Raw genomic sequence first — 26,618 nt, forward strand, 5'->3', positions numbered from 1 at the left:
TATTCTAACAGAACTATTGAAAACTTGGTTATAAATTGCATACATTAACTTTGTAGTTTAGTATTCAACTTTATTTTAAATTATAAATATTTTTCTCAAAATGATTTGACCGCTCCATTTCAGTAAAACAGCATGATGCGACGTGCTACTACAACCTGGAGTTGAAGTGTCATTGTAACGAATGTTGTTGGCTATTTCAGTTTTGTTACTTGAACTGTCAGCAACATAACTTTCTGCAATTGTGGCTGATTTCCACCCACCATGTCTCTTGATTGCTAATACATCAACTCCTGTATTCGCCAGTAACGTTGCCGATGTTATTCGGAATGAATTGCCTGTATATGTTTCAGGATGTTCTAGTTTCAAAAACTATGCAATCTTATTAGGAATCAGAAAGGGTATTCTTGCCGACTGGTTGGTTATAACATCTACCTGCTTGACAGCGAATAAAAAAGTGTGAAACATTCAGTTTTAATTTCTAATCCAATCTTGATATATTTCTTGAGAATATCTAGGAGAGAAACATAACCCAGACGAGAACTAATTGTAAACGTACGTGACTTACCATTTTTAGAATCTGGAATTGTAACTACAATAATGTAATCAAAATTTTTGAAATTTATGTTGTTCAAAGCATATAAGTATATAAGTACTTATAACTATTGCATACACAAAGTAATGTAAAGATCTAGTGATTGACAATTTTGTACTTGTCGCCTTGCACTTTTGTTATCTGCAACACTCGACTGCCACTAAACCTGAAAAATTATATTATTTATTCTCGTATAGCAATCTCCGCCCATGATTTCTTACAATCCAAAGCATTCCCGTGCCCAGTACCCCAGACCGAGCTGCGAGTTACTTACCGTTGAGCTCTGGTGGCCGGCGTACCAGTGAGATTCGAAGATAGTCTCATAGTATTGTACGCTACCACTCAGGTTACTCATCGGTTGTTTGCTTTCGATACCAGCGGATTTAGTCTCGGTTTTCTATTGACACACATCGAAGTAAAACATTGTAGCAACTCTATGGTCGACGTTTTGGTTCTTCGTGTGTGCGGTGGTTTCTGACCGATTTCTTAAAACAGATGCAGACATGAGTGGTAGTTGTGGATAAGTGGCATTTTATCTATTGGATTTTAAAGATTGAGGGAGATTTATATTGTGAGTTGTTACTTACAAATTTATAATTTTTAATTTTAGTCTAGGTTTATTTTTTTGGAACACGATTTTATAATCAAATTTAGGGTTACCTATTCATAATATATTCTTCAAGTGTTTTTTTCTTCTCAAAACATTTACGTAGTTGCAAAATTCAGCAAGGCTTTCCACTGGCAAAGGCAAGCCATCGCAAATTTTTTAAGAAAAAATTGAGAATTTAGTTTAGTTTAATTTAATTTAAGATACAGTGTTGAAATTGGAAAAAGTATCACAGTTTCTAAATATCTCTGATGATGTTTGACGTAGACTGACGAAACTTGGGCCACTAATTTATCTAATTAGGGAGCAAAATCTCGCTAAGTTTTCATTCAAATATCTGAACCAGAAGAGTCAGTACCACTGGAAGCCTCGAGATTTCCGCAAATTTGATTAGGCTATTCATTACCAATAGGTTTCTAAGAAAAAAGATCAAAGTAAATCGAAAATAACTTGCGTTCTTTGCAAGGAAATTTTGATATATCCTTAGAAAATTAAAAAAATTCTACGCCAATACATTTTGAAAATTTGACACAATGCGTTGTATTTATAAAAGATGTCTCATAAACCGAATAGTTTTAGGGTCCCATTCGATATATCTAGCTGATTTGATAATAAAAAATTAGAACTCTAAAGCGGCTCGTTCTTCGATCAAAACTGAAAAAATATATTTTTTTAAAATGATATTAATTATAAATAGTAGGTACTAATTAAATTTCTAGACTATTAAGTATCGTCGAAATTCTGATGCTACTAGTAGTACTGATTCTCTGTATCTCCGTCACTTGTATATATTGTTATATATTCCAGAAAATAACATTATTTTAATTTTGACACCTTGTAGTTAAAAAATAGAACTCGTCATATGTATTTTCTTATTCAATTTATTTTTGTACTCGTGGATTAAAAATACTGTTTCAAATCCATAATTTCGGTCATTATGAAGAAAGAGACTATCATATGTTTTATAAGTTAACAAATTCTAACTAATTTATCAGCAAAAACTAAATTTGTTGTTTTTTGTTAGAGTAAATTAGAAATTCAATTCAAATTAACAAAACGCTAACATTTCAACATTTGTAGAAGAATAGAAATATTTTCTACATCCAAAATATTCAAATCAAAACGATATTTCGAATTCGTGAACTTCGACAACAAAATCTGAATATTGACATTCAAGATGTAAGTAATAAAACTAAATCTACATAGGTACTTATCAAACCAAGGATGATAATAAAATTTCTAATATTTAAAATATGAATGTTGAACACAGGTAGTAAAATATTTTTTTTTACATAACATTATTGCATTTAATTTTCTATTGGATAAATTCCTCAAAATATACATAAAACTTAACATTTCTTTCTGTTCTTTATAGCTTCCATGATGTTCAATTATGGAAAAACAACATTTTAAAAGAAAGTTGGAAATTTCCGTTAAAAGTAAATCTTGAATATTCACTTGGTACAGAAACCTCAGAGGAATCGGAATATTGTTTCTGTTTGAGCGCATAATAAATAATAAATCTTGGGAAATGAAACCGTAAATATTCAAGACCTTGTCGCGCAAAATGTTCGCACTTAATAAACATTTACTACCGATCAAATCACTTCCGCTTCCTATTGTGTAAGAAAATGTTACTTTGCTCTCTCTCATTGTACGTTTTTAAATGTATGATACCACAGAATAGTTTATTTATGCAAGATCGAAAATATATATTACAAATATTCTTTTCCTACCGACCATCACAGGATTTTTGCGTTAAAATTAAACTTTTTACAGGCAAAGATAGGAAAATGAGCAACAGGGATCGACAAAAAATATATATAATACAGTGCTACGGTAAGGGTGATAACAGTTATCGCCAAGTAATTCAGGATTTCAATGAAATATACCCAGGTGTGCATGTTGCGCAGTCGTCTTTACATAAAGTAAGTAGTTCAAAAATTTTTGAGAACCGGGTCATTTGCGAAAACACCTAGGCAAAAGAAAAATTATGATGATGAAGGTGCCGCTACTGTGCTAGTTCTACAGTCAGTGGATAAATATCCAACCATGTCACTGAAGAGACGCTCAGAATACTTAGGAATGGTGAAAAAGACCTACATACAAAAAATTTTAGAACAAAATAAAATTATGGCATACAAACCAATTCACAACCACACTTTAGAGGAAGGCGATGAACGAAACGTCTCGATTTTTGTCTGTGGATCGGAGGTATGAAACCAACAGATTATGTTTTCGGACGAATATACTTTTTCTATAAATGGCATTGTTGCTTCACAATATTTGCGATATTGGGGTAATATTTCAAAAAAGTAAATGTTTATGGAATAGGACCATACTTCTTTGAAGATACATGCAATGGAAACAGTTACCTGAATATGCTCCAAACGTTTTTTACTAATTAATTGGACAATTTATTCTACCACTGGCCTACCGAAATTGTTTTTATTTTCAGCATGACGGTTATCCGGCGCATTCACTGTTAGGACTGTTAGGACCTGGTTACAGAACACATTTCCCAATCGCTGGATTGACGGGCATGCTCCATATCAATGGCTCACGCAATGTCCACACTTAACAATCAAGGATTTTTACTTGTGGGGCCGGTTCAAACAGATTGTGTATAGCACAATAACATCAAGCAGCTAAAACAACGAATTATAGATGCTGTACAGTCCATATTATCTTTAGAAGAGATTAGAGGCAACTACAATGAATTCCTTTCAGGCCTTCAAATTTGTGTGAATGTTGGCGGAGGAGTGTTCGAATAATTTTATTATACATAAATTTTTTTCCAAATTTATTATGTTCTGTAAAAAATTAAACCAGTTTCGTTTGCGAATTATTTTATTTAAAAACTCAAGTAACTTTTTTGCACGACTTTTGCAAAATACCACTTTTCAGAAGTATTAAAAGTAAAGGTCGTTTACTCTCGTGGCATTTTCAGGTTTTTTTATTTTCTGAACGTCCCGTACAGGAAATGTTAAATTTCACCATGGCAACCTCATTTTAAATTCAAGTCCTAAAACTTTTTATTAAGTGTGCCTTTTTTTTCCTCTTATTCACCCTAAGCGCGGACATACTGTATACATTCTTCAGTAAATAAATTTTGTTGAATTATTATTGAATAGTCGTCAGTTTGACAATTTGGAAGACGATTTAATAATACAGCTGTCAGTTTCGTCCTAACAAATTAACGGAGTATTTTTTGCACTAATGAGAAAAAATAGAAATAGAAGTGAAAAAATCATTAATCCTTGCATAACAGAAGTCTAAAATTATGTTAGCATCATCTTATATCACTACAGTTATTCACGTTTTGGCAACTTTCTCGTCTTCCGTTTCATAACGTTACAGATAAATTGAACGGTTTTTATTTTCCAGTAATTTTTTATTGTCACAAGTGTTGATTTACTTTCCCGCTCGTCTTTTAATGTAACTGTTAATGATTCTTAACTATTAAATTTTATGGTTCGACCAAAAATACAGAGGTTAAATATATTTCTCAAATTCCACTTTGAAGAAAGGCAAAGTAACCGTTTTGTTTTGCCTAGGGCAACTTCTGGTATGGCCCTGACTGTGCAGGTGTATAAACTTTCAACGAGAATATCGCATGTCCTCTGCTTGGAATTTGTTTACATACTTATTTAAAATATAATACGAAGGAACAAGGTCCGTTTATATTAAACAACACTATACACGGTGCTGCGAACTTGAAAATTTATTTTTAAGAGGTTGTTGGTAGTAGTAAAAGAAATGCACCTTAATAAATGCCTGGAAGTGAAAAAATTGTTAATATACATTACTGCTGATTAATTAAATCTATTCGAGTGAAACCGCTTTTTGTGAAATGTTGTTTAGCTCACAATCAGTATTTGAAACGGCAACCTGTTGGACTGCTCGTTCTTTATACATATATGTACATATTTCTAACTTATAAAATATGCGATTTGTACCTATTCCAAGTTCTTCCTCTTGAATTGTACGAAACAAAACATAACTACATTCTGTTTTGCATATTTGTTCACGTTTGGCTTATTTTATTTCAAAACATCGTTTCCTACAGAACTTACACATCATGCAAACGGTCATAAAATATTTTTAGAACGCAAATAAAAGATGAAACAAGCACACCGTAATCATTGTAGCTACTCAATGTTTAGAATCATTTATTTATAACTTAACAACACGCAGTATGATTCATAATGGAAAACAGAACTATTAACATGCGATTCTAACTTAATTCTACAAATCCCTTTACTAGATCAGAAAAATATAATAAGAAGAAATATTTTTGGCTAATATATTTTAGGGTAATTGTTTTTTTACATAAATATTTGTCTTACAAGTAAATTTTGGACGTCGGACTCCATTCCTATAATATATTTGTTAATAGTTTTTTTACATGGCTTGTTCCGATTGAGAACATAAAATTTACATTCCTGTTAGGTGTCTTGAGCAACGCAGCAATTCAATGCGTACCCAATTTTAAACTTAACTTTGCTAAATCCGAGTCAAGGTTCTTTTTTGCTTTTTCTCAGCATTCCGATAAAGGTTGGTAATGAAACAGTAGTAAAGTAATTATTTTATAATTAATACAGTGTTTCTTCTATTCATTAATTATCTCTATTGCTGCCGGTATTTCTCTACATTTCTTCTATGTAATATTTTCAACTAGCACAATCCCGTTCTGAATAAAAACATGTTTCAAGGTCTTGATATAGTTTATTCGATACCCCACATAAATAAATAAAAATATTTTAATTGTACATATTTACCCCAAGAAAGTTGCTGTTGTATTTTAAATTCAATCCTAATTTGAGCCTTATTTCTTTAAATCAGTAATAAATATCTCGAAAAACTTTTAAGATAGCGTAAAAATATTTCCATTCATTGTAAGCTATTTTCGAAAAATATACAGGGTGTCCCGGTACTTGATATAAAAATGTCGAGTACAAATAGATGAGGTCAAATAATATCAGTTCTTCATATAAATGTTTTTCCTACGGGCCTTCGTTAACAAGTTACGGGCCCTCAAAGGTAAAAATTAAAAAGTTATTTTTATTTACAGTTTCTAAATTGTTAATTTTTAGCATGCTGCAAATTTCGTGATCGATAACACATGCGTACAGCTTGTTTTTGATATTGTAAGTGAAACTTCATTATGCCCAGAACTCCAGGGACGGACTATGCCAATCAAAAATAAGTTCCCTGAAGAATTTGCCAACGATAATATCCTCTTAGTTCAACTCGGTAAAATTAACAGTTTAAGAAATATTTCGAGAATACATCGAGCGGCGCCACCTTTTTTTGTTTTTAGTTTTTATTTGGACATAATTACAATGTTAGAACTGCACATATTTTTAAAATAAGAGCCTAGAAAATCTTACTGTCTGCTAATGTAATTTTCACTGGCAAAATTTGACAAACACACTTTACACATAACACAAAATAGAAAAAAAAAACAATAATAAGTTAAAATAAGTTAAAAAAATAATTTAAAAGAAAGGTAACTATCAAAATATATTTTCAGTATGGGCACTTTCCACCCCCATTCACTTGGTAACTCTACAAATTTCATTTGTTTGTAAACGAAAATGTATTTCTGGGGTATGTCTAATATTATCATAATGGAAATTAATTCTTTGTATCAATTCATCTCTTGTCTGTACTTTTCAAGTGTTCCGACGGAAGAAGTCCATTGGGTTAATGTCTGGAGAATGTGGTGGCCATGAAATTAGGTTTTCTCTCCTAATCCATTTATTGTTAAACATAATGGATAAATAATTTCTTACATCAATATTGAAATGGGGAAGAGCCTCATAGTGCATGAACCAAACATTTCTCGGCATGTCTAATGGAACATCGTCTAATAGTGGCTGCAAATTATTTTGCAAAAGCCCCAAATATGGATGTCCATTCAGACGTTCCTCAAAAACATATGGACCTATTAAATTATTACCACTGAAATGCTTTTTCGCGTACACACAAATAACATCGCAGTCTTAGGAAGTGTATGGAGGTGGAAGCCCATATTGAAAATGTATTTTGATAGTATTTTTATTTTAAATTATTTTTTAACTTGACCTTATTCTTGTTTTGTTTTTCTATTTTGTGTTATGTGTAAAGTGTATTTGTAAAATTTTATTAGTGAAAATTGCACTAGCAGACGGTAAGACTTGCTAGGCTCTTATTTTAAAAATATGTACGCTTCTAACATAGTAATTAAGTGCAACTAAAAATTAAAAACAAAAAATGGTGGAGGCGCCGCTCGATGTGCGCTGTGATATAAAATCACTAATATTTCCTGAACTGTTAACCGAGTTGAACCAAGAGGTTATTATCGTTGGCAAATTCTTCAAGGAACTTATTTTTGATAGAGCCATTGGGCAAAGTCCGCCGCTGGTGTTCTGGGCATAATGAAGTTTTACTTACATCAAAAACAAGCTGTACGCATATGTTATCGATCACAAAATTTCTATCATGCTTAAGTTAAAGATTTAGACGTTTAGAGACTGTGAATAAAAATAACTTTTTAATGTTCACCTTTGAGGGCCCGTAACTAGTTGACGAAGACCCGTATGAAAAAAATGTATATGAAGAACTGATATTATTTTGACCTCATCTATCTGTACTTGACTTTTTTGTATCAAGTATCAGGACACCCTGTATACATAATTATAAAAAATACACTTTTTTCTTTAAAAAAAAAACATGATCATACTATAATTATGACGCAAATCAAATTGTTTTCATATTGCTACAATTATCTCTAAATTTTGATTAAACAAAGAAGAAGGGGGACTTCTGTAATTTAAGTCGTAAAAGGATCTAAGTCCTTGAGATGTCTGCATAAGAATATTTTTACAAATTTCTGGTGCCTCTCTAAAAACTTTCTACTTATTAAAAATTCCACTTGAATCATTTTTATTGAGCACTACTTACTAGATTGATACATGAATTCGCAGTCATTTTAGTTTATGTTCTAGAGATATTTTCTTACTCATTATTATTAATTAATTATTTAATAATTCATAATTTTACTACCAACGTCTAGCCTTTCTGAATACATTTTAAACTTATTGCTACTTAAGAAAGTTAAGGTTGTTAATTACTATTTAAAGGAGGTGGTGTACGAGTAAAAAATGAACCCATTTTTTCATTTAACAGGAGAGTAAAAGGTGTGAAAATTTGTGCCATTTAGTGTGAAAGTTATCAAGGGAAGTACGAAGCAAAAATAATTTTTTCACTTGAAGGGTCATTTTGACTGTCAACATCGAAGAAAATCTTCTGCCTAATGAAACTCACTTAATTTCAAATGTCGTTATTGAAGATGTTGAAAAATGGTTTAGGAAAAGTTACTCTGAGTTAATTGTAAGACTTAAACATGTATCAAATTTGCGTCAGTAAAACGCATTTTTCTGTACAAGTTCAAAAGTATACAAAAAATTATTCAGAATAAAAATGCATATGCGAGGCAAATGTGGAGACGGCAATTATATTTGTGCAGAATTTAATAATATATAAAGTATGAAAGTGAATGAAATGATTTTTCTTAATATAAATTTTCAATATTTTATATGAAAACAGTGATAGTTGTGATAGATAACAAGACAATCTGGAGCCCCGGGGAAAAAACGTATAATTGGGGGAACTAGGGGGGGTGGGGGAGGGGGAATTGGGCTGAGCTAGTTTTTTTATTTTGTGCCACCTGTGAAAAAATTTAAAAAATGTATGAAAAAGATCTGTCTAACCAAAAAATCCCACACTGAAGAAGGCAGACAAATACAAAATACATAAAAACACTTTATATCGCGCACTTTTAAGAAAATTATGAATTAACCTTTGTGGCTGCATGGATAAACAGAGAAGCAACGAGTTGATGACGTATTTCATTAAATATTTTTAATGTCATTCTCAATAATTCCAAAATAAAGATTATGATTGTTAAATTTTTAGAAAGGGAACGATTGGTACAATAAGTCATTTTTGAAATTTTTTTCTATTACTTTGCTAAATTTTTTGTTTACAATAAACGTTTTAGTTCAGAATATGGACTATTATTATAAAACTTACTTGGTGATACCCGTCCAATTATTTGCTTTTAGAGTTTCAGTTCACTTCAAAGAGAAATAAGAACGTTTCAATATAAATATTATTTTCTGAATCGTACACCGCAAATACTTTCTGCAGCAGTAAGTAGTTCGTGGAAATTTCCAATACGTTTCTAATAATACGTTTCATTACCATATGAATTTGACAAATAAAGGGAATTCACCGAAACACGACTATTTTTCTAATTATTAAAATATTGCTCAGTCCATATACTTTATATTAGTTACACAAAATAACATCTAGTTTAGAAATTTGTAGAATGATCTAATTTAGGTGTCTAATAATTCCTTTGCATATCATTTCTCATTAGTAATATGTTAGGTATGCAAGTATACATACAAATTTTTCATTCTTCCATTTTTACGTTAATCTAAAAATCATCGAGAGTTGAAAAGACAGTCTATGATATGACCGTATTATCATATCAAGTTCCAAATTTCTCGTTTAGCTACTTTTCAGGCCACAAAGTTTAAAGTTGGCAATAATAATTATTGAAGTCGGAGTGAATGGCACTATAATCCTAAAATGTACTTTATAATTTTGGCCACTAAGCTGTCATTTATAATATCTCGGGAATTAAATCTACTTCTAATCCCTCAAACAAAAACAAACCAAAATTAACTAATGAAATTCTATATTTTACTATAGCAATGTGATCACAGCTGTCAACTCATATTATATCATGGCATATGGATATGATATGTTATAATATTAATATAAAAAAGTTTTAATTGGCATCTTATTAATTTTTAATTGATTCAAGGCACAAAAAAACATACATGTATACATACCTTGAAATTATAGAGTTTTTAATTCTTCATACTATGGTATATAACACATTATTGTTCCTTTTTTATTTTTTCATTACTAAAGTATATTATTTTTTTCAGAAATATGTACTTAATAATCCAAACAATTATTTTACGGAACACATAGATACCTATAAGTACATAGCAGTAAACGTTTTTTAACACACTTTTAAATAGAATTCTGTTGGAAGCAATCTAGATTAAGAAATGTATCTTTAATAGTAAAAAAAATTGTGGTTACTTTTTAGAGATATATCTAAAAATGTGTTCTAAAAAAATAGTACAATATATTTGTAACACAATGTTCAACTAATGTTGTATTATAGACAGTTACTTAAAAATTGAATTTTTTTGTTACATTTTTTCCAGAAGGATAACAGAAGAATTAACCTAATTAAATAAATTCTAATTATAGTCTGTTTGGAAATGAAAGAGAGTAATAAAACCCCGAGATAAGAACCGGCCATGGGCGTGGTAATATTTCGTTTCAGGTAATTATCNAATATATTACTTAATAATCCAAACAATTATGTTACAGAACACGTAGATAGATACCTATAAATACTTAACGTTTTTTAACACACTTTTGAATAGAATTCTTTTGGAAGCAATCAAGATTAAGAAATGTATCTTTAATAGTAAAAAGTAAAAATGGTGGTTACTTATTAGAGATAGATCTTTATTCATGAGAAACTGTTTCATTCAAAATGTCGAAAAACGTGTTCTAAAAAAATAGTACAATATCTTTGTAACACAATGTTTAACTAATGTTGTATTATAGATAGTTACTTAAAAACTGAATTTTTTTGTTACATTTTTTCCAGAAGGATAACAGAAGAATGAACCTAATTAAATAAATTCTAATTAGGTGTTACATAAATTCCATATATACAAAAGTATTTTCGCCGAACAACACAAAATAAACCTTACAATTTTGAAATATCCAATCAACATAACTGATACGCATATGAAAGAACACATTATTAAATTGTAAAAAGCACTCCAATAAACAGTTACTGAAAATAATTAATCAGTAGCATTTGAAACATCTCGTAATTAAAAATTAACTGAAAGGGAATTTTATTTTCGTTAATTATAGAATATATTACTATGTTTCTCAATAGTGCAGGGGCATTAATGTATGATTTTCTAGAGGTTGCTCCGATTGTTTAACAAATTGCAACGTGTTTCCTCGTTTTCTAAAATTTAATTGCCTCTTGCGCCAAGTAATTAGAAGTGCTCCATAATATTTGTAATTAGTCAACATATATGTGCAGAATTTGTTTCCTTGCAGTGAAATAACGTATAATTATAATTTATACAGCAACAGCAACATAGTTTCGTTCTGTTGCGCAGCATGTAACTTTATTCTTAAATAATAATTAATGGGTTTCATATAAATAGAAAAGTAGGTCAGTGTATCATAAACGTTCCTTGGATTTTGAGAACGTCTAAATTTTTTTGTTTTCGTTTAGAAAATTATTATCTTGAAGCAGATATTAGAGGCGGCATTTTATTTCCTGAGTAGAGATATTTGCACCTGCTATATAAAAAAAATAATAATCTTTCACATATACATCAAACTTTATTTTTTCTTCCAGCCATAAAAAGACTACGTTCGGTTTTATATTTGTGAAGTTTCTGCACGTGATTTTGGCAATAATCACTAGTAATCAAATGAGTAAAGAGAAAAATTATCATAATTGTATTTGTAACATACATTATGCTGACTTCATACGTGAGTTGTTATTCTCGACAATTTTTAGTAGCTGTAAACAAACTTACCACAGATTAAATATTTGTTAAATACATACTAACTTATACAAGTAAGTTTTATTAAAATGAAATAAAAGTGCAAAAATGTCTAAAATTTCTTGTAATCCTCAATAGATGTTCCTCACTTTCCCGTACTCCGAATTTAAATTTTGACTAAGAGCCTGCTGTATCATAGTCCATTCCAATCCAATAAATCTCCGTAATTTGATTAATTGTTGTTTATAATTTAAATACCGAGCTGTCACTGATCGCTATCGTAGCAGCTTTACAAATTCATGTCAATATAGCGATCCCCAATAAATAAATCGGTTTCGTGTTTGTGCATAACAATCCGGCCTAATAAACAGATATTTATGGGAAATTCCGTTACATAAACTGGAGTTAGTAGGCATTTATCGGATCAAGAGAGACTTAATTAAATGTATATTTTGGGCAATTTCAAGAAAAAAGTCGAAGCAAATCGATTGCTTTAAAATATTTTGCAATGTGGTTCATTTATATCAATCATACATTATGTTCTATGGGAAATTCTTATCCTTGAGCTTCATACTACTTATCTTAATATTCTCCTATTATATACAAAATGTTGTCCTGTACCTCTTGTCTATTACAATACAATTATGGTTAAAATAGCTCGCATGTACATCGGACATATTACATAGAAGACTGCATTTAAAACGGAATCTTAAAAATAAAAGAATTAGACCAATACGAAAATAAACCATCGCTCATTACTTTAGACTTTAGGGTTTTATAATTTTGTGAAAACAAGTACCTACCGAGTATTTAATACTTTAACCTTTTTTACTTCCCCAATTCTCCAGATATACTTTATACTACATACCAGATATACTTTAACATTTTTTTCCCACTACTTTAAATTAAAAACAACTATTCACATTATGACGAACTTATGTTTAATGTATGCTATTTTTACTTTCTCGTTTCACTACTGAAACGGCGATAAGCGAAACTTGATTATAATTTGCCAACTACGTTGATATTTAATCAATATGCGATTTTGTGAAAAGAGAAATGTGATAATTCTGTTTTTCAAAACATAATTATTTCGCTGTTATTGTAAGGTGTCGACTTGCCCGCGTGCTTAGTATTAAATTATCGAATTTCTCTTTCCACCTATGACACATTTGTATTGCCATCATGTCAAAACATGTGCCGACTTTCATATTACATTGATTATTTTCATAAGCCAATCGCATTTTCTTGCCGACGGCTGAAGTGATATTGTAAAACATTACAATTAACCTCATTCGCTTCAGATCCATAACAATACTTTTACAGTATGTCCCCAAGCAAAACTGTCACGTCGAAAGTTTTTGAAACTTATAATTTTCTGAAACATCGCAGATCAATATAATTTTTTATCAAGTAGTCGTTGGAAAATAATTGAATGTTCGTTGTTTAATGAGCATAAATGTCACAAAATACTTGTCATTACTCAATATGAACGTCAAACGTATAGCTTTTGTACTTACAAAATGTTTTCTCATTCAGAAAAAGTTGATATGTTGCTGATTTACGGCGAGTCACAAAAAAATGCAAGAAGAGCTGTTGAGTTAGATCGAGGAAGGTGTCCAGAGCGCCTCATACCTAATCATAGAACCTTTGCAAGATTGGAGGCGACCTTGCGATGAAATGCAGATGCATTTTCTGTTCGGAAAAATCAAATAATTGACCGAAGGGTAAGAAACAATGTTAATACAGCTAGACTGTTACAGTATTTCGAACAAAATCAATGAAATTCTATAAGGCAGGCTAGCCGGGAATTGAATTTGGATAAATCAGCCGTTCAACGAATTTTAAAGACTGGGATATCTTGACTACAAAATTCACAATTTGGAGTATTTGCCTGAGCGTCACATTGAAAACAGAATTAAATATATAGCTCAAATTGTCGTAAATGTAGAAACTGTTGCTCAGAACCTTTTTCAGCACTTTCTTTGAACGGATGAAATTCGGTTTGTCAGTAATGGGTTTCCAAACAGGCGCAACGAACACTACTGGTCCATTGGAAATCCCCACATTGTAAATCCAGTCCAAAACCAATGCCATTTTGGAGTAAATGTATGGGCCTTATTTTTATGAACATACATTGAACAGCGTGAGTTACCTAAATTTCCTATAAGAAGAACTTCCTGCACTTTTGGAGAATGTGCCTTTGCAGCTAAGGAGAAACCTATGGTTCCAGCACGACGAGGCTCCACCCCACAAGATCAGGATTGTGCCATTGATTGTGGAAATAATTTTTTCACAGTTGTTTCATTTGAGACGTGCCTTCTACCGAAAATTCAACGTAATGTGCGCACAGTCTCAGCTACACGCTTTAAGTGATCTAACAGTATTTGTATGCTGTGATACACACAGATCGATGACTACCTTTCTCAGGGTGTGATAATCAGAAAAAATAATATTTATAAAAGATTGCATCATAAAAACACATACGAGAATTAACAATACACACTATTTAGCACGTAATATTCAGTTCTCATCAAGGTCGAGAAAAATGAACATCAGCCACTATTGTCTTAGGTAAAGCTATTGTTGTATTACACCGTCATCACAAGAATGTAAATTCAATTCTTATCTAAAGCGTTTTACTACGAATCATGTTAATTATAGCATTAAAGAATGTGCAGTGTTAAAGTTATGATGCAATTATTTGTTTATTTTTCTCATTATGTTATTTGTTGTCTTCTTATCTACTTTATCTAATGTTCCTATTGTTAGCATTTCAACAGCAGCACATATTTTAAATACCTATGATATACCTATTCGCAGTTGCTCAACATCATACGCGTGAATAATTCATTAGCATTTATTTTCTCTTTTACATTTATTCAGAAGACAGGAAAGGCAGAAATATGCTAATTAGTTTATCGTCGGTTCATATTGCGATTTAATCATTATCAATAGTAATCGATCGTATGAGAACAAAACCTGAATATAAAAAATTTTAGAAGCAAAACAAAGAAGAGTGTCTGGAAATAAAAATAAACCGATTTATATAATTTTGCTCCCTTGAATAGTTAACGGCACTCAAAAGTTGTTTTATTCAAGATAAATCATTTATTTTTTTAGATGTTTGATAAAATAAGGGGTTTTAAAGTGAGGGTTGCTTTCGCTGTACAGCAAGAATAAAACGCTCTCTCAACGGTAATAATAAAGTATTTTATTGAAAACTAAGTTGTATAGAAAAAGACGTGTTGACGGGGTGAGTGTTCGTTGGAGAGTCCCCTGTGTGTGGAGTCGGTCGTACGTATATGAGTCCGTATCTGGTCGCCGGCGCCAGACCGCCGTAGACCCTTCCTGGAACGCTGGTACGTCCGGCAGCGTCCTGCTGGCGCTCTTGACGTAATGCTTAAAAATGGGTCATTTGCTAACATGTGTACCCACAAAAGTACTCGAATGATGTATTATTGATTGGTTCAAAAAACAGTTTACCTATATTCTATTTAACCCGTGGTGCATATGCATGGACAAATTATGGGCTAACAAAATAAATAATTTGTATTAATTTTTTAAATAGAACTCCCGTTTTAAGATTTTGGCGTTGCCAAAGCTGAACAGCTTATCTGAAACATAGAGAACTGTTTCTATTATCTTACTTGGAGAAACAGTTTCTTTTTGTCTATTTTTTTGTATCTTACTATGTTCACTTTAAAAATTGTACAGAGCCTTCACCTCCATAAATCCAACCCAACATTGGTACTGGTAACGAAAATTCCCTAAATCTTGGCCACACCAATATTAATGACTCGTTAATATTTACCAATGTGATGTGTTAACTGCATTTTGTCATCACCTCGAAAAATATTAGAACCTCTCCAATAAGTGACAAAATTGGCACACCCTATACAACAGTCCCGACTTTACTAATTAAGGTTGTGCCTTTTTTCCATAAAAGGACTTTCATGATTGTAAGCATAAACAAGGCTGTAAGCGACTATGTCAGTGAACTCACGCACTGCATCGTGAGTGTTATTGAAAGTCGGTCAACACCACCATCACTTAGTAATTAGCAGTCTCCTGTAGCTGGTTAACGCTCACTTTTTATTATTAACTTGGAAACGTTAAGCCGTTTCTGCTAACGAGGCAATAATAAGTAAATGTATGTACTGTCATTAACATTCCTGCAGTGAATTTCTGAATATGCACAGTGCTTCGTTTAAAAATGTGGCGCGTTTTTAAAACCTAGTCGATTTTGTTAACTCGGTATTTTCGTTTACTTATAAGTCACATTAAAATATATGAAATGAACTTCAGAGCCTTCAGAGATGATTACAACCCACGCCACCATTAATTTTGTTTGAAATAGGTACAATAATGCAAAAAATTAAAGGGTCAAAAGAATTTGCGAAATTTTTCCGTGACTTTTGACAGACTGTATTTAGGTGAAAAATGGTCGTATCGGCAGAAAAACCCTGTGAAGTTTCATCTCGATCTAGCGAACCGTTTCTTTGTTTCAAACAGTCAAACTATTGATAAAAATTAAAGAGTCACGTTTTTTGAGCTTAAACACTTCAAAATCATGATTAAACTGAAACCTTACCTGTTGAAATTAATTCACTTCGCGGGGCCTCCTCCTGTCCTGGCTGAGACCCGTTTGCCGAGACCCGCCGGCTAAGGCCTGTTCTCCTGCCGATCACGCTTTTCTGGAGCATCTAATGGATCCTTATAAAGTGTGGTCAAGATTACAGAAGCAATATGTAAGTGGTGCCATCTTCACGGCACCATTAAAATTACCCGAAATTAATATACATTTAAACGGACTATATAAATAAACATTTGAAAATATCGAAAATATATCCAGATAGGTTCAATAATCTGTGGTAAATTAACTTTCAGATTTCACTAGAATAACCAGATAAACCGATACTTGAACAATTACAAAGCACACCATACGCCATACTGCCATCCACCACGCCACGGTTACGAGATAACCTAATGGGACACGAGTTTACGTGAAGAATTTATTTAGGGAGTACCTAAATTTGAGTGAAAGTACTCGGTTGCAGTTTAAATATAATCAAAAATTTCAATCAAAATTGAGAAAATGTACTTAATAATTTCACTCAATGGATTAATTCCGACCCTTTCACTCACACCTATTTTTTTACAGTGTATGTTACGTGGTAAGGTACATTTTTTTGCTAATACAATAACAAAAAATATCCACTTCTTATTTATTGCAGGGCGAAATGGGCGGTGACTATTAGACGCTTTCATTATAGCCATCTTTCTCTATCGCACGGATTTCTATGATTTACTTTATCGCTCTCACGTAACGGCCGACGAACCATGGGGACTTTCCGACCCTGTATATTCAAAAATCAGGAAATAAGTTAAACTACTAAATTTCAAAATACGATTTATCAAAGATGATAAATGATACCGGTATAAATCCAAGCGCGTTTTAAAGAGTATGCATAGTACTTTAAGACTCCATTTTTTAGCAAAAAAATTTACCTATCCATCTAACATAACCTCAAATATGTCAAAAATTGCGATTTTGGCACTTTTAGGTTAGGATATCTCGGAAACCAGAGCCAATTGGGAAATTTGGATCTTCAGCGCACAAAAATCCTTCGGAAAAGTACACTCTGGTTTCCGAGTTAGAAGGTTGGCCAAATTTTGTCGGCCTGTGTTATTTAACAACTTTTTTATGCAACAGTTTTTTCAGCATACTTAATACAAATGTGCTTCTAGTATTTTATACTATCTAAAACGTATGAGAGAAAGATAGTAGTACCGTACATTTTATGAACCATGGGACGATGGGATCAAACTTATTTGTGTACTCTAAACAATTAAATTAGTTTATACAGGGTGTTCTGTAAATTTTTATTACATACTGCTATTATTTTAATCCATAGAATCACCTCCCGGAGTTTTCTGACGGAGTTCCAGCACACCCTGTACTTAAAAGTTATATTTCAGCTTTTCCACTCATACCATTCCTCTACATTAATCGATTTATCGACAGCGTGTCAGTTAATTTTGTGTAAAGTTTCAATGGCCGAAAGCAATTTCGACGGTTTGCTCCCCGTGGAGAAATCTAATTATAAAGTGTTAAAAGCTGCTCGACTAGACCATGGAATTTATTTGCCCCTCCAGAAACTAATTAAGTGTTGTTAATTTATAAAATAGACGTTAACTGTGAATCAAAATGAATTAATATTTAATTTTTAGATATCTAAAAAATGATTAGATATCCCAGTTCTAATCTGCCAAATTAAAACTGGTAATAGATAACCAAATTTTTAGAGAAAAAGTTTATTATTAGACATTTTTGTGGACTCTTCGAGTATGGTTACTTTTGTGTACATCATTGTCTTTTATTTATGCCTTGCCTAGCGCTGGTTTCGAGGTCGGTAAGTACCTTCTACTAGTCCTTATGAATTTGGGAGCTTATTTTCCCCTTTGGGATCTTCACCGCATGATTGGACAATGGTTGATTGGAAGGGGCTCTAGAACTGAGGTCTAGGCCGGGAGCAACGTGCACGCAAAAATTTGTGAAACATTTTAATATGTTTTGAATTGTAAGGTTTGCGATTTATTGAAAAAATAAAATATGTTTCATAATTGGTTGTAATACGCCATACTGCCATCCACCACGCCACGGTTACGAGATAACCTAATGGGACACGAGTTTACGTGAAGAATTTATTTAGGGAGTACCTAAATTTGAGTGAAAGTACTCGGTTGCAGTTTAAATATAATCAAAAATTTCAATCAAAATTGAGAAAATGTANAAAAACTTGGTTATTTGAATTTTTCACATAAATTTTGAGGTTATGTGAAAAAAGTGTAAATACAAAAGTTGTAGATCTTTTTATTACCTACAACTTTGCCATTTAACTCTTTTCCATAAGACTTGTAGTTTTTCTGGAAATCAAGGGAAACCGTTTTTACCCTTAAAAACTCCCCCCTACCCCTTTCCGACCTCAGATCGCCAGTAAATTATTTTTCCTTTAATTTCTGTTATATTCTCTTTCTTTTCCAATCGGTTTCATCCTACTATAATTTTTTTTGGTTTCAAAAATTATCGACCCTGGTCTATTATGAATTTGGGAGCTTATTTTCTCCTTTTTGATCTTCACCGCATGATTGGACAACGGTTGATGGGAAGGGGCTCTAGAACTGAGGTCTAGGCCGGGAGCAACGTGCACGCAAAAATTTGTGAAACATTTTAACATCTTTTGAATTGTAAGGTTTGCGATTTATTGAAAAAATAAAATATGTTTCATAATTGGTTGTATATAATGTAATTAGAAAATTTGAGTCCTACCACAGGTATTGGCCAGGCATCAGTTCCTGGTTAATGAACTGCAAGGTATCAGGGTCGACGTTCAATCCCATGTTTTATTGGATCCGCAGAGGTTCCCTAGCAAAGTTTGCGTTAGGTTTGGACAATTGGCCTCTTTGAATTTTGCTGATCTTTGAAATGTGGTCGCCTGAAGCGGACTTGTAATCTGTCGTGATAGTGTGGTTTTGTGTTGCGGTTTCCCTGTTTGAATTTCGCATTTTTCGGACAAATTTTCATTTTTCGAAATTCGAAACTGGAGTAAATTTTCTATTTTTGCAGTCTGCTCCCGATTAACATCGGCCTCTGGCAGCTCTGGCATGGCGGTGTCATCTACTGCGGTTCTGGCGTTTGTGGGTGGGCAGCTATGAATTTCGTAAAGAACTTCGACGGAAATATTTGAGACATAGGTAGTCGATAACGTAACGAGTTTCTATTATCCTTTTGACTTCAGTTCTCAGTAACATTTGTTAAAACAAATTCTTTATTACTTGCTTCGGTTTAACAGATTAAAAATTAAAAGATTAAAACTCTAACCGTTTGCATAAGCATTGTTGGTGTACGTCTACGTACGCTTTGCTTTGGTTCTAAGTTCATGAAATCAGAAAATCAATTCCCAACCAATGTTAAACATTTAAACAATTTTTTAAAGGCTGCTATTTTTTTACAGTTGTTCAACTATGGACGAGCAGACGGCTTTGGTGTTGGCTCTGCAGCTGGTGGCCCTCTTTTCCATAGCTGGGGCCTTGTTGTTGTACCTGCTGTGTAAGATACGCGCTACCGGTGGATCTGAACTCTCGGAGAATGCTCCAGGTGCTGGCAAACCGGTCTTGGTCACATCTTGCGACAATGCCGTCGGCTTACAGGTAAGGGCGCGGCCGTAAAGCGGCCGGTTAACTAACAATATTTGAAAAACTGTTCTTCAAATTCAATAATTAAAAAAAATAACGAGCTAAATAACATATGCTAATGTTATGTGGAATAATTTGCTTGCTTATCTAAATACTAAGCAGTTCCCATTTTTTCGTTATTGTTTGTTATTATATTGTTAGCTCATGAAAGCGTTTAGATTTATGCTCCAGTGGAGGCCAACTCTATTAAAAAAATCTAAAATTATCTGAAAAACTAAAGAGATTTTTAGAAAAAAAATGTTATACAACAAAGAATTTCTTTTTACAGATCGCGCTTCACCTGGCCAACCGCGGTTTCCGTGTGTTCGCGGGCCTAAAAGAGGGGGCCTCCTCTGGTTCTTCGGACGACTCGGCATCCTCCAGGGTCATCCGGGCTTGGCAGAAGCACCGCGAGAGCATTCAGGGTCAAGGCGCTCTCATCGCTTTACCGCTGGACGTTACCAGAGAAGACCTCCTTCACGAAGCTGTTGACATTATCAGGGCCCACCTTCCTGCCGGCGAGGATGGTATGTGCTTTCTTTGTAGACAATATCAGTGGCGGATCACATTCTGAATGTGAGAATGCACAGAGAAGTAATACCTTAATTTCAAAGTGCCGTTCTTGCATCTGTTTTATATACAGGGTGTTTCATAATGATGTGCAAATATTTTAAGGTGTTTAGAAAGTAATTTTAAAGGGAGTACTTCCAATATATTTTTTGATTTGAGCTCCCCTTGAGAAAATATTCAAATCTCAAAATAGCCGAAAAAATTAGCTTTTATTTTTTTTGACGAAAACGGTTAAACTTAGAAATTTGAATTTCGATACTCGTTAACTAGTTGAATGATATTTTTTGGTATATGTCTTTGACTGAAAGAAATTAGAACCCCTTGGTTTTATTTCTCTGACAACTTTTTTCTACGTCAGCCAATTTCAACAAGAAAAATAGCTTTTAATAGTACATTTCATTTAGAAACTTTTTTACACTTCTCATTTTTTCGTATACTTAATGGTTTACGAGCAAAAATCGTCATTTTTGATACGCTTGTTGCAAAAATTATTTTTTATCAATAAAAGCCAGGTAATTTTTTCGGCCATTTCGAGATTTGAATATTTTCTCAGGGAAGGGCTCAAATCGAAAAAATGTATTGGAAGTACCCCCCCCCCCCCAAAAAATTACTTTTTAAACACTTCCTTAAAATATTTGCACATCATTATGAAACATCCTGTATATTACCTAGAATAGTCATTTTTTTGCCAAAAATACCCATGGATGTCGTTAACATGTAATCTACGAGAAGTTAAAGAGTTTAATGGTTAAAATTTCATTTCAGAAAGGGCGGAAAAATTTAGGTACCTATATGTATATATTGAAAAAAAATCAAATACAGTGTGTCCAAGATAAGGATGGGATAGCATTAGGATCTAGAAAACGGTAAGAGATACGGGGTGGCCCAAATTAGAAAAAAGTTGTGTTTTTGTATACCTAACGATATGCCGTTTAGAAAGTTTTAAAATTCCGCGTAGTTCCAGATATCTGGAAAAACACGAGATTTTGCAAAATCGTTTTATTTTTTTTGGCTTTATTTAACTACGATTAAAATAAATTACATATTTAACTGCCAATTTTTTTGCGATATCCAATGGCGTCAACATTTTTGCAATCCGACGTTTAGTCTTCGAGGGGCCATCATCAGGTTATTTTTTTTTAAATACGTCGCTGCTATTTTTATGACAAAATCTAAAGTCATTTTTAATTCTGAATTAGATGATATTACTATTGTAATCGCTTAAAAAGGTTTTTAGCTTGTTTAAGCTATCATTTAAAATTTTTCCCGAGTACGGCTCTGAACGCTTTCAAAATATCTATTGGAGGAAGTCATAACAGTACAAAAGTCAATATAGCACAAAATATCCAACAATTTTCTTTACTACTATTAGCGATATTAATTAGAAATAATAAAAAAATAATAAAAATAATTTCATAAATTCGTATTATTTTTTTATTAGGTACTTTTTTAAATTATTGATTAAAAAAAATGGTTGGATATTTTGTGCTGTATTGACTTTTATACTATTATGACTTCCTCCCAAAGGTATTTTAAAAGAGTTCAGAGTCGTACTCAGGAAAAATTTTAAACGACAGCTAAAACATTCATTTTTCAATAGATAGTATTGCAAGTGTTGTTAGTCTATCTTTACAGTCTAATTTAAACCTTAACAATCTTTAAAAAAAACACAAGAAACAATACTTAAGTAACAAAATTTTACAGCACTCGTAAACAAATTTTGTTTAATAAAAGAAGGAAACTGTGAATAGCTATTATTTTGTTACGGACGAACTAAACAGAGCCCAAACTGCATAGAAAATATGAGTAACTCCCCCCCGTTTTTGCTGCTGCGCTACGGTAATCATGACCACCGCTGTAAACACTTTGCAAAGAATTTTGCATGTCGAGTTACTTTCCTGTTTCATAAGACTATATAAATATCTAGATAACATTGTAAACTAACTTTTAAATTAATTTTTTTTAATATGAAAATTTCACCAGGGGAGGCGGCGCTCCAGAGCTCCTCCGCACCAGCCGCCACTGGTGAAAACGCGTAGTTACGCAGGTATTCAAAATAGCAGGTGTTGATACGACATAGTAACCTTCCATTTTTTTTATTTTGCAATTTATGAAATAAATTATACGAAATCCATGTCAAAGTTACCTACACAGTAGTATTCCAATAATTAGCATTTCCTTCCAAAAGAGCATTTCTATTTTGCGGTACTTTTAACATTCCTCGCCTCCATTTTGTTACCTAGTAACCTAATCCATATTAGATAAGATATTCATCGAAATGTTTTGAAAATTTGAAATAAAATAGATAGAGGTTTCAAATCGACAAACTCAACAGTTTTCTAGGTGTTTGAGCAAAAGCAAAAATGTATCAATGCATTCTAAAAGTTAAATTATTCACAACTGATTTTCTTTTATAAATTTTTTATGTTAAATGGATCAATGGTGGAAAAAATTATTTCCTTTTTAATTTAACTTTTTCTCTTATTTTGACGAGTATTACCAACTTCAGAAATTTGTGTAAATTCTTTGACACCCTTGGATAACGCATGGGCATTGTGACAAAAAAAGTCGTCATCATTCAGAAATTATCATAATTCTATTCAATTGCAAAGACCGATTAATATGTCCAATTTTTTCAATAACTGAGCTTGCCGTACTTGATTTGAATCAATTTCATGACTTGAAACTGATTTAATTGGAACTGTTTACCATATTTCCACTTCTTACTCTTTGTTTTGAATAAGAAATTAATTGCTTCATTACACTTTTCTCATTACAGCGTATTATTGGCGTTTGTGTACGATTATATGTTTTAAATTGTTAATGTCTAGCGTAAATTTTCAAGGAATGAACATTTTTATTCTATAAGCAACCATGTGCGGTGTAAATGCATCAAATTGCTTAGAAAATTAAATATACCTGACCGTAATTATTCCAGCTACTGATTATACCGTATTATTGGCAATTGTGTACGATTATATTTCTTGTGTACGTTATCTAGCATAAATTTTCAAGGAATGGCCATTTTCATCCTTTCATTCTATAAAGGATCGTGCTCTTCGCTAAAGGCATCAAATTGTAAATGAAATTGTAACTGTTGTAACTGTTATTTATTCGAATTAGTTACAATTTGTTATGACATGTCACTAAAAAAGTTTTCTATATTATCATAGCTTTTTATGGCCTCCTCTCCACAATAGTGTTGCTAGATGATCTAAATCTGATTGTGAGGCTCAGGCTTGCAATAATTTATTTATAACAATTTTGTTAATGATTATATGAAAAGTTTACTCTAAATATTTGACTATTAACCGTCTATTTGTTTAATAAGCAGCTTTGTCAGCTGTACAAAGTCTGAAAGTCTGCTAGCTGATCGACCTATTCACCCTTCGACTCTTCCCAAAGTATTCTTCTCCTCTCTTCCCAGATTATATTCTAACTTTGTGTGTAAGCAGATGTGCTTGTCCAGTCGACTACCTACAATTTCTCTGAGCTTGATTTTCCTCATACTCGCCATTTCATTAGTTCTCTTCTTTCATTTGCATTAGCATTTTTGTCATACCCGGCACGTTCTCTTTCTATTCATTTCTCCAAAACATCTTAAAGGTTCTTACAATAAAGAATTCCAAAAGCTAGCTGCTAAAAAATCCGTTGATGATCCCAAAATAGCCCGAACAATGTTTGTCAGTCCATTTAGCAATGGTAAACAATTCCAAACAAGTTTTAACAAGTTTTTATTACAAATTGATTATTTAAAAATATGTGCATAAGCTTACGCGCTTAGGCCTTTCACAGGTTATTCGTCAAAATGCACTTAAACCAAAAATTTGGAATTGCAACACCCTAAGGAAAACTTCCAAGCTTATCGCTTCCCGACATGCAAGATAGTTGTTGGAATCAAAGCATTTACAAATCCTTAGCTGTAATTGTTATATTTTCCATTCTAAATGGTTTTTAAAGAACTTCAATTTAACATTAACAACTGTATTATCAATAAATATATTTACAGGCATATGGGCGGTGATCAACACCAGCGGCCTCTCGTACCGTGGTCGCCTCGACCAGCAGGACATAGCACACTGGGATGCTATGCTGAAAACTAACGTGATAGGCATCCTGCGAACAGCCAGGAAGTTCCAGAGCCTCCTTCGCAATGCTGGCGGACGTATCGTTAATTTAGGTGCCACTGAGAATTTAGGGGCTGGCCTGGTGGCTTACGCAGCTAGTCGGTACGCAGTAGAAGGGGCCAGTAGGGCTCTACGACAGGAATTGTCGCCCATGGGCATCAAAGTACTCACTGTCAGTCCTCAAGGGATCTTACCAGAATTACTATTTTCGACACCTAAATTGAATGAGTAAGTGTAGATGTTACCAGCAAGATAATAATATTAGACCACGTGTAAGTAAGTAAAACTAAACTTTTTTACTTTAAAGCTATTCCTGAAGTCGTCTGCATTTCTTTGTTTTCATTAATTATTTTCAGGGAGAAATTGTTGAAAAAAATGTTCTTTCCGAATATGAATTAAAAAAAATATGCTACGCTAGTGCATTGGTTCTGTATCACAGACATACAAATTTAAACAATTCTTCACGTTTTTAAAATTTGTAAAACATTTTTTATTCACATTTCAGGAAACAAGATCAAGAAACTTCTGTTGAAATTGGAGGCACCCTCGAATACCAACCTCTTGTGTTGTCCAACCGAGCATTACAAACCCTGGATATAGCAATAACAACTAGGTTTCCGAAAACAAACTACGATTTACAAGACAAAATTTGGTGTAAACCATTTCACATATTGAAAATCGTATAAATATTGTTTTGTGCAGATAAATTTTGTGTTTAGCAAATAAAGTCTGCCATTTAAATTTTTCAAAATAAGAGAAATTCGCACTTACCTTGATTAATTAATAAGTCAGTAACCTAAATGTTACCCCTTCATTTGGTTATAAATATCTTAAGATGATATTGATATAACATGATGCAGCTTTTTGAAATTTAGACTAATTTTAAAATGTTATATATTTGTAAATATATTTCTGTTGGAATAATAATTATAAACTGTATATATTTTGTATTATTAAACATTTATATAAACATTTGTTTTATTTACATATTATAAAATTTTCATGAAAAATGCTAATATGAATACTGAATATTTATTAAACAAACCACCGCCACCGTAAGAAAAGATTGAGTAAAATTTACTTAATTTTTGTTAGTAAATTAATTATTATCGATTACTACAGAGCCTTCATAAATGATTACAAGCAAGTTGACCAGTAATTTTGATTGGAAAATTAAAACATTATTCTATTGTATTATTGTGAACAGCCTGTGCCTCGTCGTTAAACGCGCAATATATGCTGATCTCTCTGATAAAAAAATCACTTCGTTAGTAATCTCAGATGTACAGTGTAGGAAAGTACCGATGGTCTATCAGAAGTAACATGAGAACGATAAAGTAAGCCATAGAAATCCATGTGATAGACAAGGATGGCTATAATGAAGGCGTCTAATAGTCAACGCCCATTTCGCCCTTCTACAAATAAGAAGTGGACGGGCGGTGTCTATGAGACGCCTTCATTATAGCCATCCTTCTCTATCGCATGGATTTCTATGGCTTACTTTATCGCTCTCACGTAACTTCAGATAGACCATCGGTACTTTCCTACCCTGTATATTTTCACATTTGTACAAAACATGTCTGCCTCTGATATGAAGCTTCGCATCGACCAATTTATTCGATATGTACATATTTAGCGACACCTTAATGCCTATCCTGTCGGCCTGGCGTGCCGGTGAACTATTTCTGTTTTTTTGCCGTGGGACGTTAGCCGTGCATTTCATTGTCGTTTGTGCGCTTTGCTTAGTGGAGTGTTTGGCACGTGTTTTTATGGCAGTCAGTAGCATTGTGTATTGTGAACATAAA

The 26,618-nt window shown here is 32.6% G+C and overlaps 1 protein-coding gene across 1 annotated transcript; it reads left to right on the forward strand.

Annotated features, from left to right (window-relative positions):
* The first annotated feature begins 846 nt into the window (after positions 1-846).
* Positions 847-25,744, forward strand: LOC108911194 (D-beta-hydroxybutyrate dehydrogenase, mitochondrial). Its single transcript, XM_018716067.1, has 5 exons — positions 847-1,163; positions 19,897-20,092; positions 20,406-20,643; positions 24,696-25,041; positions 25,319-25,744. The coding sequence occupies exons 2-5, from the start codon at positions 19,907-19,909 to the stop codon at positions 25,497-25,499; spliced, it is 951 nt and encodes a 316-aa protein (XP_018571583.1). The 5' UTR covers positions 847-1,163; positions 19,897-19,906; the 3' UTR covers positions 25,500-25,744.
* The last annotated feature ends 874 nt before the right edge of the window (positions 25,745-26,618 follow it).

This window comes from Anoplophora glabripennis, unplaced genomic scaffold (genome assembly GCF_000390285.2).
Source record: "Anoplophora glabripennis isolate ALB-LARVAE unplaced genomic scaffold, Agla_2.0 scaffold6, whole genome shotgun sequence".
NCBI classification, from domain to species: domain Eukaryota; kingdom Metazoa; phylum Arthropoda; class Insecta; order Coleoptera; family Cerambycidae; genus Anoplophora; species Anoplophora glabripennis.